This window comes from Agelaius tricolor, unplaced genomic scaffold (genome assembly GCF_023055355.1).
Source record: "Agelaius tricolor isolate 1412-34295 unplaced genomic scaffold, bAgeTri1.0.p SCAF_21, whole genome shotgun sequence".
In the NCBI taxonomy this organism is placed as follows: Eukaryota; Metazoa; Chordata; class Aves; order Passeriformes; family Icteridae; genus Agelaius; species Agelaius tricolor.
This window is the reverse complement of record NW_027269281.1, coordinates 3,361,547-3,376,110: the sequence shown is the minus strand read 5'-3', so window position 1 is coordinate 3,376,110 and position 14,564 is coordinate 3,361,547. Positions and strand designations below refer to the sequence as shown.

The following is a 14,564-nucleotide window of genomic DNA, read 5'->3' as shown; positions in this document are numbered from 1 at the left end:
GCAGTAGTGTCTTTGTGGTTTGCCGGAGTGTGCAGTTGGCTAGCACTGGGTACCACATGGTGAGCAATCGCATGTGAATTGTTTGCCTATCTTATACACTCTGTTATTAATATTGTTGCTGTTACTGTTTGTTTTCTTATTTCATTGCTGGTTTTTGGTAAATTGGTCTTATCTCAACCTGTAATCTTTACCTTTTTGTGCCTCGAATTCTAGTCTCCAGCCTGTTGCAGGGGAAGGGTGGGGGGGTGAGGAGGGAGGGTGTGCAAGTGGGACCATGGTATGAGGTCTTTCAGTGGGAGTACTAAACTAGCCAATACAATTCCTAAACCACAACAGCCTTATTTGGTGCCCGCAGCATGAAGGCTTGACATAAAAACAAACCTGCCCAGAGTGGGTTGGAAACAAATTTGATCTAGCATTTGCTATACTGGTACAGAGTCACTGGTCACAATATTGCTTTGTCTGTTAACGTGGGTGTTGTACCTAACCCTGTATATATTCCAGTATGTGCTCCTCATGATGATCCTTTTCAGAGCAGGGAGAAGGATCAGCATAGCTTTGTTGCTGTACTGTGGGATATCAGTTTATGACAGGATAACATCAAGAGCAATGAGGGTCATTTGAGATGTGTATTCAATGCTGCTCTCCTGTCCTTACCTCAGACGCTACCTCTGGGAATTCATTAATAATTGTACCCAGTCTCGGAGTGGAAGAGGAGAGAATGACATTCTGCACCTTTTCACCCCCTTTTCCTCCTTCAGGCCTGTTACAAGAGCTTTTGAGAATTTAGAATTTCCCTTGGATGTTAAGGAAAGCATGTTCTTATTGCTAAGTCTTCAGGTCTCCTCAGTGCAGTTCACACCATATTTAGAGTCAAGAAAGAGATTTTTAGGAAGGTCATTCAGAGATCTGCCCCAAGGGGGAATAGTCATGAGTAGCATGGAATGTGGGAGAAGATGGGCCTGTTTCTGGACAAATTATCTCCTCCAATGTTTTGGGAGTTCACCCCTGAACAGGACCCTGATAAAATGACAGAATATTTGCAAGGAGAGAGCTGTGGCAACTCCAGAGAAAAACAAATTGCAGTGTGCTGGGCCCTGGCTACTTGTCATGGTTTTTCATGGGGGACATTTAGGGAAGTGATGCAAAGCTTCCAGCCACTGGAAAGCTGGACACGCTTCTGTGAAAAACACATGTTAAAGACGAAAGAAACCCGGGAACTTCCTCTTGCCCTTCCGGCTGGCAGAGAGGTAACACGGCTGGGCCGCCCCTGCCATGGGACCAGGCCTGCTTTCCCGGGGCGCCCGCCAGCCCCCTCCCCATACCTCGGTGGCCAGGCAGGGGAGGGGAGGCCGCAGAGCCGGGCCGGGCCATGGCTGAAATTGCTAACATCTGTCTGCTTGCTACAGCCCTGCCACTCAGCCTGGGGGCCCGCTGGGCCCCAGGAGCAGCCCCGGGCCGGGGCCTGCTCCAAAATCCCATCACCATGGAGATTTGCCCGCAACCACTGGGCAGGGGGAAGGAGAAGCCACCCCCCCTTCCCCCCCCCCCCCCCCCCCCCCGGTGTGCTGCTGCTGAATTCTGGCCTGGTTGATTATACCCGAGCCATCCCCCCCAGCCGCAGTTCCGCCGCCTGTAGCACCCAGCCCGACCGGAGTCAGGTGACCATTTGCAGGCTCCAGGCGAGATAGTAACTCTTTCAGTGCTTCAATACTCCCTCGAGTGAGAGAAAGGAACAAGATGCAAGCATGTAAAGGGGCAACATGAAGACATCAAGGTCTTAAGAAGAAGTTAAGTCCCAGATAGGAGGGATGAGGAGATGCCTTAATCTTGGGGCTGAAATCCTCTGGTAAAGCTATGGAGAAAGACTCTTTTTCCCTGTAACACATGAAAGCCATGGGGAGATGAGGGGTTCAATTTGATTTCGAGCAAAGGCCTCCATGCCAAAGTAAGCAGATGTTAAAGTAGCTGTGATTTTATGAGAAGTTTGAACAGAGGAGAGAAGAGTGATCCTGTGCCCCCAGGAAGAGAAGACCTCTGTTCCCAGAGATGAAGATGATTTTAGTTAGATAATTAGAACTTTTGCCTTTGAACAGCTCATCTTTAGAACAATACCCCATAAGTTGACATGGCCCATAAACACAGCTGTGGGAAAAGCTTGTGGAAAATGGGAGGGACTTCACGATTCCAGATTTCCCCGGGCGGCTGCTAGTCGTGACAAAATTGAGAGCCATGAGACAACTGCTTTTTTCTTGTGGGGAAATCTCCATAACATTAACAAGAGGGACTTCTCTCCTTAAGTGAACTGAAAAAAGACTATTTTAAAGGTGGTAAACTGACTGGAAATTTTAGGTTTTGTTTCTTTACATTGTGAGTGGAAAAGGTTGTGGGGGGGAGGAAAAGTGTTCTGAAGGGTTTGTTTTGATTCTTGCTACTTCTTTTTTTTTGTTTTAGTTACTGTTAATAAAACTTTCTTTATACCCTTTTAAAGTTTTGAGCCTGCTTTGCCTTTCTCCTAATCCTATCTCACAGCAGGAAGTGAGTGCACAGGTGATTGGCCAGCACTGAACCCACCACACTAGTTGGTGCATTGGCTGGGAAATCTAAAAATTGGTGAAATCTAATTGGCGAGCCAAAACCACTACACTACTATTTATCAAACACTGCTTGTCACTAGACAGCACCCTCAGGGGGAGGAGGAGGGAAGCAGACCAACAGGCACCATGGCCACTCAAACTGCAGCTGAGCCAGAGGAATAACCTGTGCTGGTAGCAGCCGCCCTTATCCAGAAGAAAAAATCCAAGACAAAATCAGTTCACTTAGTAAGGGATGAAGACGAGTAAGCAGGGCCCTGACAACAGGAGGAAGAGGCAGAATCAAAGATAATCACCCGACCCTGGGTGAGCTATGAGACATGCAAAAAGATTTCTGCCACCAATCGGGTGAGCCCCTGGTGACCTGCCTGCTCTGATGCTGGGATAGAGCAGCCCAGAGTTGAAAACTAGATGGTAGTGAAGCCAAGCAGCTGGAACCCCTGTCTGGGGATGTGGGCATTGACAAGGGCATTGGGAAGAGGACAGAAACTCTCAGCCTCTGGAGGTGACTCCTGTCAAGCATGAGGGAAAGGTATTTTCTCAAGGATGATCTATCAGTGCACCAAGGCAAGTAGAACACCATGGAGAAAGGTATCTAGTACCAAAGAGAATTCGCTGTGCTGGAGGTACTCTATAGGGATTCAAATAATGAGCAAACCCCTCTAGATTCAGATGAGGTCCACTGTACACAGTCCATGTGGTGGAAGTTTCTACAGACCATGCCATTGTCATATGCCAACTCATTGGCAGTGATGTCATGAACAAACAGTGAATAATTTGGTTGCCCAACTCTGGCAATATGAAGCAAGTCTGTCTTCCCCCATACAGGCCTGCATCTTGGCTGTAGAAACACTAAGGACCATCAGCAATTTAAAGAGGAAATATCCCATGCCCTGCCAGTACAGACAAGAATCTCTGCTATTAGGAACAAGCACCACCCTGTTTAAGAGAGGGAACACACCTTGAGGTATTCTGTGATTTTACGTTCATGATCACAGAGAGGAAATGCGGAAGTGGGATGGAAAACCCACGTCTGCCCTAGGACCATGGATACACAAGTTGAAAGGAAGAACAACCACCACAGGAATTTCCTCAAGAATAAATGCTGCTCCAGTTTCCAGTGGGCAACTCTTCACACAGAATAGATTATGTTATTTCTGATCTTCTTGAAGGAACCTCAAGTTGATCATAATTACAAAAAGTGAGCAATGAGTACCATGACCAGTACTAATTTGAGAGACAGTTCAAATTGGAGAGACATGGATTTGATGGATGGACCACTCAGTGGATAAAGAATTGGCTGGATGGCCACATGCAAAGTGTTGTGGTCAACAGCTCATTGTCCAGGTGGAGACCAGTGACTAGTGGTGTCCCTCAGGGGTCAGTACTGGGGCCAATACTGTTCAACATCTTTGTTGGCAACATGGAGAGTGAGACTGAGTGCAGCCTCAGCAAATTTGCTGTGTGGTGCCGTTTACATGCTGGAGGGAAGGGATGCCATCTAGAGGGACCGTGACAGGCTTGAGAGGTGGGCCGATGCAAACCTCATGAAGTTCAACAAAGTCAAGTGCAAGGTCCTACACCTGGGTCACAGCAATCCCAGACACCCCAACAGGTTGGGGGGAAAAGTGATTGAGAGCAGCCATGCAGAGAAAGACTTGGAGGTGATGGTTGAATTAAAATTCAACATGAGGCAGCAGTAAGTGCTTGCAGCCCAGAAAGCCAACTGTATCTTGCTGCATCAAAAGGAGCGTTAGCAGCAGGTCCGAGGTGAATCTCAGCTCTGGTGAGATGCCATCTGGAGTACTGCATACAGTTCTGGTGTCCCCAACATAAGAAAGACATGGAACTGTTGGAGCAAGTCCAGAGGAGGGTCATGAAATTGATGACTGGAGTACCTCCCCTACAAAAACAGATGGGGGCCTGAGAAAGTAGGTGCTATTCAGCCTGGAGAAGAGAAAGTTGCATGGAGACCTCATAGCAGCCTTCCAGTATCTAAAGGGGACCTACAGGGAAGCTGGAGAAGGACTCTTCATCAGGGACTGTAATGATAGGACAAGGAGTAATGGGTACAAATTGAAAGAGAAATTTAGGTTAGACATAAGAAAGAAATTCTTTACTGTAAGGGTGGCGAGGCACTGGAACAGGTTGCCCAAAGAAGCTGTGGTTGTCCCATCCCTGGCAGTGTTCAAGGCTGGGTTGGATCAGGCCTTGAGCAATGTGGTCTAGAGTGCAGTGTCCCTGCCTATGGCAGGGGGGGTAGGACTAGATGATCTTTGAAGTCCATTTAAAATTCTTAACATTCTATGATTCTATGATTAAAAGGGCCCTGCCATCAGCCAGGTGGAGGAAAGGGACAATCAAATCTATTGCACTGTGTGGATCCCATGGCCTGGCACATCAGACCCACAAGAGTATAAGACTTTAGTTGACACTGGCGCACAATGTACCCTGATGTCATCAAGATACGTAGAAGCAGAATCCATCTCTATTTATGGGGGATGGGGGACCCCAACAGCTGACTGTACTGGAAAATGAAGTGAGCCTGACAGGGAATGAATGGCAAAAACATCCCAGAGGCCCTGTGCATCCTTGGCCCAACAGATTACCTCAGGAGAGGGTATTTCAAGGGCCCAAAAGGGCATCTGTTGGGCTTTTGGGATAACTGCTGTGGTGTAGCAGGGCATCTCACTCCTCCACAAGAGCTTATCTGTTGTTTGTTAACTGGTCAAATAACTCAAGCAGGACAAGCAGTCTTGTAGTGAGTTATTTTGGTGCCATGGGGTTAACATCAATCTGGCATCTCCCAACTGTCAATACACATCTTACTGTTGAAGTGAGATCTGGAAGATAAGCTGGATTTCTGACCAACAGACACCTCACTTTATGACTATAACAGCCACACCAAATTTTCACAAATCAGTAATCTTCTATACATTTCACTGGAAATGTGGGGAGCTTCTCCCATAAATAGGGACACCTGCTTCACAGTTACTCCCAAGGGGTTAAGTGAAGGAATCTGTACATTATCATCATTTTGGTGGCAAGTTGCATTTGACTCCTAATCAATACTATTTCTTTTGCTAGTGTTAATATGGTACCTTGATATTGTGCACTGTTTTATGTTATGCTGTAATCTACTAGTAGTTTAGTTCTATACTGTGTATTAAGTAACTCTGATTAAGATCTTTCATCTGTTATTTCTTGTCTGTTTAATAAATAATTTATTTTTAGAAATAGACCTGATTCACCATCACTATAACTGGCTGGGCCAGAGTGATTCCTTAAATTTAAACTCCTGCCAAAATCTGAGGCTAAGGCAGGGCTTGTCTGAAGCTCCCACTCATCCCATGACATGTGAAGACATAGGGAATTCAACAGCTGAATCCCTTGCCTGGTGTCTCAGAGGACCCTTCTGCTGTGGGGCTCCTGCAGGTCAAAGAACAACAGGTACCAACTGCTACCACAACAGTGCACTGTCAAAAACACTGCACCGACTGGGACTCTGTGACCCCCATTCATGAGATGATTTGTGAACTGGAGAGCCAGGGAGTGCTCAGCAAGACTTGCTCACCCTTTAATAGTCCTATCTGGCCAGTGTGTAAGTGTAATGGAGAGTGGAGACTGGCAGTGGACAATCATGACCTGAACGAAGTCATACCACCACGGAGTGCTGCTGTGTTGGACATGCTGGAGCTTCAGTATGAACTGGAATCCAAGGCAGCAAAGTGGTGCCACCATCGATATTGCTAATGCATTTTTCTCCATTCCTTTAGCAGCAGAGTGCAGGCCACAGTTTGCTTTCACCTGGAGGGGCGTCCAGTACACCTGGAACCAACTGCCTGTGGTATTGCATACCTCCCTCACCAGGCCACATTATGATCTGAGAAATGCTCATTAGGAGCCTTCACAAACAGTTCCTCCAGAGCTTATCAAAAACACTGTCTGTTCCCAGGAACCTGTGCTGTCTAATGAGCTCCTGTTTTTTAATTAACAGCCTTGGAAACTTATTTTTCTTGCCTGAATAACAACCCAAGTGGAATAATATTTTTTAAATCAACCTTTCAAAGAAAGTTACTGACCTGAGTTGCAGCCAGAATAGAAAATTATTATGACTAAAGTCCACTCTCTTGTGACCCTATCAACAGTGGTCCTAAGTAAGATCCTTTGAGCTCTCCTGGACTGCAGCAGGCTGTTACCAGCAATGTCCCTCTGAGTAGGGTCTCTCAGAGCCAGTGAACTCTCAAATTTACTATACTCGGAGGATCACTAAATGACAACAATGGATCCTGGGCTGATACCCTCACTCCTCAGGAGTCAACCCTTCACCCTCTGAGAAGATGCAATGGCATCTGAAGTGAGTATCTCACTGAATTTGGGGGGATTTTTTCACAGGTACCGTCTTTGTACATGCGAGTTTGCATATGCTGTAGCAAATATACCAGGAATGTTGTTCTCCTAGATTCTCAAGTATTTTAGATTTCTAACTAAGTTAAGACTGCAAGTAAGTTACTGTTGCAGTATAGCAAATTCTATATGAATCCTTTACTAAATTGCTTAACTTATCAATTGAGTTTAAGTACTATTAAGTTTAAATGCTGTTGTTTAAGTTAAATGAAGTGCTGTTCATCAAGTCCAGGGCTCAGTTTATCATTGGAGTCTACTCTGAAGCTTGTGACTTGTTGTGTTGTGTCTGTATAAGTTGGACTGTTCTGTTCCCCTTATCATGTAATGGTTCTGCCCTGGTTCCCCCTTCCCTCCTTTATGCTGCCAGTTATCCCAACTCCTCCCCAGTTGCCTTGGAGATTAATGTACCCTTTCTCAAATCCCTCCCTGGTGCCCTGTCCGTCACTCGGCGCTCCCACCCTTCTCTCTAGAACTCTCTAGAAACTTCCAGCTAGAGCGTCGAGTGATTGGCTCAGGGGCTGGGGCCCCACCCTCAAGTTATCCCCATTGGTGTTCTCCCTAAGTCAATCTTTTGTATCCCACTCCCCTCTGAAACCCTATTCGTCCAAGGACTGACTCCTCCCTTGTTTCCCTCCCTCCTTATAAGCTGTTGCAACTTCCCCCCCCCTTCCTCTTCAGTTGTCGGTTTCCCCTGGGACCCAATAAACCTGGAATCACTACAGCTGGAGAGGGCTCTCTTCTTATTTCTGCTGACTGTAGCCATAAGCCAAGCCATGTCCTACCACAAAGTAGCACTGCTGTCATAGCACAGAGCGTTTGCCTTAGGTGCTGTCCTGAACCACAGAAATCGGGAGAGTGCCTCCCTACTGCTAGTGGTGCTGGATAGCTAGCCGGGACGTCTGAGAAGGACAATCAATCTTTCTGCAGCTGGACCGCTTCAGTGACTCAACAGGAGTGTCTTTCATATTCCTTTTTTACCCTTACCATTTCCTAGCCTCTTGTCTTCCCCTCCTCCTGTCCCAGCCTCCACATAGATATTTTTGTGTTTATTTTGATTTGGATTAACTGATTTCAGATTTTTGTTTGCTTTTTCTCTGTGTGTTTAAACCATCTAGTAAATAAAAGAGTGAACCTTGCCAGTGAACTTTGTAATGATGTGGCTTTTTATATTAAACTTTTGCTGGTGATTAGGTGAACTTAAAACACTCATTCACAACATTGCCCCAGGAGTGGAAACACAGCCTGCTATTTGCCATGGACTGATCTAGACTGCACTGGAAAAGGGTGAGGCTCCAAAATACTTACAGTACATTGATGACATCATCCTGTGGGGCAACACAGCAGAGGAAGCTTTTGAGAAAGGGGAGATGATAATCCAAATCCTCCTGAATGCCAGTTTTGCCATAAAACTAATTAAGGTCAAGGGACCTGCCCAGGAAGTTCAGTTTTTAGGAATAAAATGGCAATATGAATGTCATCAGATTCCAAGGGATATGGTCAACAAAATAGCAGCTATGTTCCCACTGACCAGCTAGAAGGAAACACAGGCTTTTTCTGTGTGCTGTGAGTTTTTGGAGGATGCATATTCCAGATTACAGTCAGATTGTAAATCCTCTCTATCAAGTGACATGGAAGAAGAACGATTTTAAGTGGGGTCCTGAACGACAACCTTTTGAGCAGGAGACGGTTCATGCAGTAGCCCTTGGGCCAATCAAGACAGGACAGGATGTAAAAATGTGCTTTACACTGCAGCTAGGGAGAATGGTCCTTCCTGGAGCCTCTGTCAGAAAGCACCACGGCAGACTTGAGGTCAGCCTCAAGGTTTTTGGAGCCAGGGATACAAAGGATCTATGGCCTGTTACACCCCAACTGAAAAAGAGATACTGTCAGCTTATGAGGGGCTTTGAGCTGCTTCAGAAGTGATTGTCACTGAAGCACAGCTCCTCCTGGCACCCTGACTTCCAATGCTGGCTGGATGTTCAAAGGGAAAGTCCCTTCAACACATCAGGCCACTGATGCTACATGGAATAAGTGGGTTGCACTGATCACACAGCAAGCTTGAATAGGAAACCCCAATCGCCCAGTAATATTGAAAGTCATCATGAACTGGCCTGAAGGTGAAAATTTTGGACTATCGGAGGAAGAGGAAGAGAAGGTAACACATGCTGAGGAGGCTTCACCATATAATCAGCTACCAGAAAATGAAAAGTGATACGCTCTCTTCACTGACAGTTCCTGCCGTATTGTAAGGCTCCATTGAAAACAGAAAGCTGCCATACGGAGTCCTACATGGTGAGTTGCAGAAGTTATTGAAGGACAAGGTGGATCAAGGCAAGTTGTACCTCAAGGAGATTTGATTTTTGGGTGAGAACAGTCTGCAGTGTTGAATTGTATAATACTGGTTGCTGAATGATACTGCCACTGTATGTCATAACTACCATGGACAATGAGGATGGAGTGCTCCAGATACACCAGTCCTGATGCAGCTTTCAACCAGCCAACAGCACACCAGCTCTCCTGCCCTGGAAGACATCTAGGATGGAAAGAACCTACAGTCATGGACTAAATGAACTCAACAGACATCTTGGAGGGATGGCCATTGACTCAGGCAATGACACCTGTGATTGTGCATATATGTGTGTGTATATATATATAGTTGGAAGGTGTAGGGGTGGACGATGTCCTGATTCTGGCCAGGACAGGGTTAATTTTTACTGTAGCCAAGAGGGGGCATGTCTAGGACCTGGAGGCTGTTCTATACTACCTCATGTAATTTTCCAGGAATGGGAAAAGGGGTCCCTTCCAGGTCAGGGTAGTGTGGCAGAGGTCGAGTATTGTTGGGCTCCATTTAGTGTAGTGGTGAACATTTTCATGTAAATTGCTCACCTCTCTTATACACTTTTGGTATTAATATTGTTGCTGTTACTGTTTGTTTTCTTATCTCATTGCTGTTTCTAGTAAATTGTTCTTATCTCAACCCATGTTTTTTACCTTTTGTACTTCCAATTCTCCTCTCCATCCTGACACGGGGAGGGGAAGAGTGCGTGAGTGAGTGGCACATGGTCTGGAGTGTTTCAGTAGGAACACTAAATTGGGGAATACCATTCCTAAACCATGACAAAGGACTTAAGGCCAAATAAAATTTCTGTTACATTTTTTAATCACCTCACTTTAAAAGAGCTTTCTTTTATAGGCAAAAAAGGATTGTTGTGTTTATCCACAGTCTGCGATATATTACTCATTGCCTAATGAGTAATATAAATAGCACACAATTGGACAAACACAGTCTACATGCAATAAACAGCAATTCACAGTATTATCATGGAATATGACTATAATAAATTTTAAAGTTTTAATAAGACCAATATGGATACTTCTGTTAAATGGAAAAAACAATATTGATTTAACAAAGACCATATTCTTAAACTCTAGCTATCACATGCCAAGTTAACATCTCAACTTTCATTAACTCTATATCTTACCACAGAACAATTTTTAATATACCATATATTTGGTTACATACTAAATCTTAGGTAGTTTACACACTCTTATGCAATATAACTATATTGTGTTAAATGTTATTTATTCAAAGACCTTTGCAACAAACAAAAGGAATTCAACTGTGCTAGTGAAGTTCTGAACTTCTTTTAAGTTAAAATGTTTTAAAATGTTTGTTAATGAAAGAAGACAAATGTATGACTACCAGTAATCTGGGCCATGTAAGTTAGTTGAGCAACAGAAGAAAAAACTTGTTTCTTCTAAGCAGAAGAAAGAGATAAAAAGGAAACCTTTTTCTACACGAAATGAAAAATAAATTGATGTTTTACATATAACTGGAAACGAGTTCTAACCATTTACTTAGGAAAGGTTGGAAATGTAAACACAAACAATTAAAGAAAGTATGCTAATGATACTGTATTTTAAATAAAAATATGAAACATATTAAAATAATTAAACCATCTGTACTAGAAATAGTGCTTTATGATCAGTATTTTTCAATGAAAAATCAGAAGCTATGCTATCCAAGATTTCATCTTCAGGTATTGTTCATGCTGTTCATTCTAAGAACACATGTAGTCTACACTTTCATCTGCATTAAATAAAAACTGTCAGAATGCATGGTCTGAAGGATAAGAAGCCTTCAGAGAAAATGGAAACAGATAATGTTTCTGAGGTTCTATTTTTCTTATGGCTAAAGCAGAAGCTGGAAAGTTTTGACTGAATGTCATGGTTTGACACTGGGACAATGCCAGTGCCCCCATGAGAATACTCTCTCCCTGGTTTCTGCTGTGAGATGTGACCAGGAATAAGCAAAGCAGGCTCCCACTTAGGAAAAAAAAATTATTAACTAAACTACAAGGGAAAGGAAAAAAAAAAAAAGAAACACACAAGGAAAATGAAAACTTCACAGATACATCTCCTCCTCCTCCCCACCAAATTCCCAATACAATACATCCCCCAAATCATTGACTCTCAGTCCGGCACCACGCTTCAGAATACTAAATCCTCAGTTCATCAAGAGAAGGAGTCCTTCTTGTGCCAATGGTGACCTCTTCCTTTCATGTCCAGTGCTCTCACCACTGAACACGGACCAGAGCTGCTTCTAGGGTCAACTTTTAAGGATGCTTTGTCCCACTCCAAAAAGGCACAGTCTCAACTTTGGGACATCTGTCCCCCCCATATTTTTCACCCCCTGGGGCCGAGGGGTACCCACACTGAACCCTCTTGGTCCTGAGGCATTGCCTCCCCCTAGAATGCAGTCCCTGTATCACAAGGAAACATGGCTCTGTCCATGGCTACACAAAAAGAGTCCAGCATAAGCTACTCCATCATCTCTTCCACCTGAGTTCTTCTCTATTTCTCTCGTGGCCCATTCCCTCTTATCTCATCTATATCTCTCTTCTCATTCAGCTCCAGGAGGATTAGCATTCGCAAGGTTTCCATCATCCAAGGAAAGGGTTAAAAATCTGAGGCACTGTCTGTCCGGAACTCCCACGGCTGCCCTGCCGGGCACCTTCTCACACCCCCCCCCCCCCCCCCCCCCCTGCTTCTCCTTCTCCGCCGGCCAAGCACAGACACCAGCTCCCTCTCTGTCTCTCCGGGGGGGGTGGCTGCCCGATGCCTCTCAGTGCTCCTCCACCCTTCCATCCTGCAGGGGCCTTCGCCTCCCTTCTGTCCAGGGCCCCGGCCTACCTCACCCAGCCGCATGGCTTCCCCTCCCCCGCCCAGCCCCCGCAGCCAGGCAGGGGAGGTTGGAACCTTTCACTGACCGGAACCCAAGAGAGCCTCCCAGGGGGAGAGCCCTGCTTTTAACCCCGTGTTCTCAGAGGCGGATCCAATGTCCCAATGGCCACATTAGGTGCCAATATTAAAATCTGAGCATCCATTGGCCTAACCCCAGCATCCCAGAAAACACATTTCCCGTCAAACCACCACACTGAATCACTGTATATATATATATATATATATATATCAGAAAAATGTTCCCACTTTGCTTTCTTGATAAAATAAGAAATAACAATAAAATTTTTTTACATGTGTGGAAATAATTATTTTTCAAGTCTGGGTTTTAAAGCTAAAGGTACCTGTACATTGGCAAAATCCACACGGTTGAGATCACTGAGCATCTGGTTGATCTGAGAAGTGTTCTGAAGCACAGCCCGAGCTGCCTGAGCCAGGTGATTGAGAGATGTGTATCTTCTCAAAGTCTGGGCAAAGGCACTTACAGTGGCAACCTATGAAGAAATCCATTTATCTTAACACATTGTATTATCAACCAATCTTCTGTTTTGTCTATTTTAATTCTAAAATTGCTGTATTAATTTATGAGCCCTCAGATATTGCAATTCACATATAATGGAACAAATACAGTTTTTCCTATGATTTACTTTTTGCAAAACAAAGTTATTTCCAACCCCATGGTTCATGTTTGAAGTTTAACCTAAATATGACATTTAGCATAAAAGTTAAAATGCTGCTATTTTTAAATCTTGAATGACATCTAGTGTACAATTGCAAAAAGAGAAGAAAACTGTAGTCATCTTTGTTTACCTTGCTTTGTATCATTCTCTGTGGAATATTGTTCATGGCACTGGAAAGCCAGCCTTCAAGGCTTTTTGCAAAATTGCGAATGGCCTGAGTCAAGGCACCTAAACATTAAAGAATAAAAATAAAATGAAAAAGATGGCAAGGTGCCTCTCTTGAAACCTTTTGCATCTTCAGTATTTAAATATTCCACATTGAGAACTACTGCATTTATTGGCTCAGAGACTTATCCAGTTAGGTTTGGATCCCTATCATTACAAGAAGTATGTTGATAAGCTGCAGTAAGTTCAGTAGAGGGCCACTGACATGGTCAGGGAGCTGGATCACATACCTTATGAGGAGAGGCTGAGGGAACTAGGTTTTTCAGCCTGAAATAGAGAAAGTTTAGGGGGGACCTAATAGAAGGCTTTCAATACCTACAAGGTATCAAGAACAGACTCAGCCTCTTCACAAATGATGCATGGCAGGACGGTGATAAACACTGGGCATAAACTGAAAAAGAGTGATCCTGACTTGATAGGAGAAATTTTTTCACCTTGAGGACAGTTAAGCAGTGCCAATTCATGGCCCTTCATTGGACTCTCTTCAGTATGTCCGTCTCACTCTTGTACTGGGGAGACCAGAACTAAATCCAGGACTCCAGGTATACAGCACTCAAATGGTGCTGAATAAAGGGGAAGGATCGCCTACCTGGACCTACTGACAACACTTTGTCTAATACAGCCCAGGATACCACTAGCCCTCTTTGCAGCAAGGGCACTCTGCTGGCTCATGTTCAACTTGGTGTCCACCAGGACCCACTGGTCCTTTTCTGCAAAGCTGCTTTTCAGTTGGTTGGCCCCCTTGGCATGTACTGGCACGTGGGATTGTTCCTCCCCAGGGGCAGGACTTGGCACTTCCCCTTGTTGAACTGTATGAGGTTCCTATCAGCCCATTTCTCCATCCTGTTGAGGTCCCTCTGGATAGCAGCACAACCTTGTGATGCATCAGCCACTCTTCAGTTTATTCAGCATAAACAGAACAAGACGATAGGGGATAAAAGCATCATATAGTCAACCTAGGACAGTCATCAACAAACTTGCTGAGGGTATGCTCTGCCCCATCATCCAGATCACCAATAAAGACATTGAACAGTGTTGGACCCAGTACTGACCTCTGAGGTACACTGCTATTTACTGGACTCCAACTAGACTTTGTGCAACTATAACTATGGGATTCTCTGGAGTGCTGCAATGGATAAATACAGAATCTTTAGGGGAAACAAGACAAAAAGGTGCTATATATGAAAGAGGAGCTGCAATGCATAGAGCTTTGCCGAGGGATGGATGATAAGCCAGTTCAGAGCTTAAGGGTCCAGGTTAGATTACATAACAACATGGGTGATGTTGTGGGTATCTGATACAGCCTACCTCATAAGGAAAAAGTACATGAAGTCTTGTGGTGGCTTGACCTTGTCTGACTGCCAGGTGCTCACCAAGCTGCTCTATCACTCTCCCTTTTCAACAGAACAGTGGAGAA

General features: G+C 44.7%; 1 protein-coding gene across 1 annotated transcript in view; it reads right to left on the bottom strand.

The window, feature by feature from the left end:
* LOC139598922 (transcription factor RFX3-like) overlaps positions 1 to 14,564 on the bottom strand; it is a 141,385-nt gene that overhangs the window by 20,552 nt on the left and 106,269 nt on the right. The window contains exons 11-12 of the mRNA XM_071445857.1: positions 13,053 to 13,150; positions 12,587 to 12,736 (exon numbers count right to left, since the gene is read on the bottom strand). Coding sequence (XP_071301958.1) covers positions 12,587 to 12,736; positions 13,053 to 13,150 — 248 coding nt within the window. The remainder of the gene's footprint in view (positions 1 to 12,586; positions 12,737 to 13,052; positions 13,151 to 14,564) is intronic.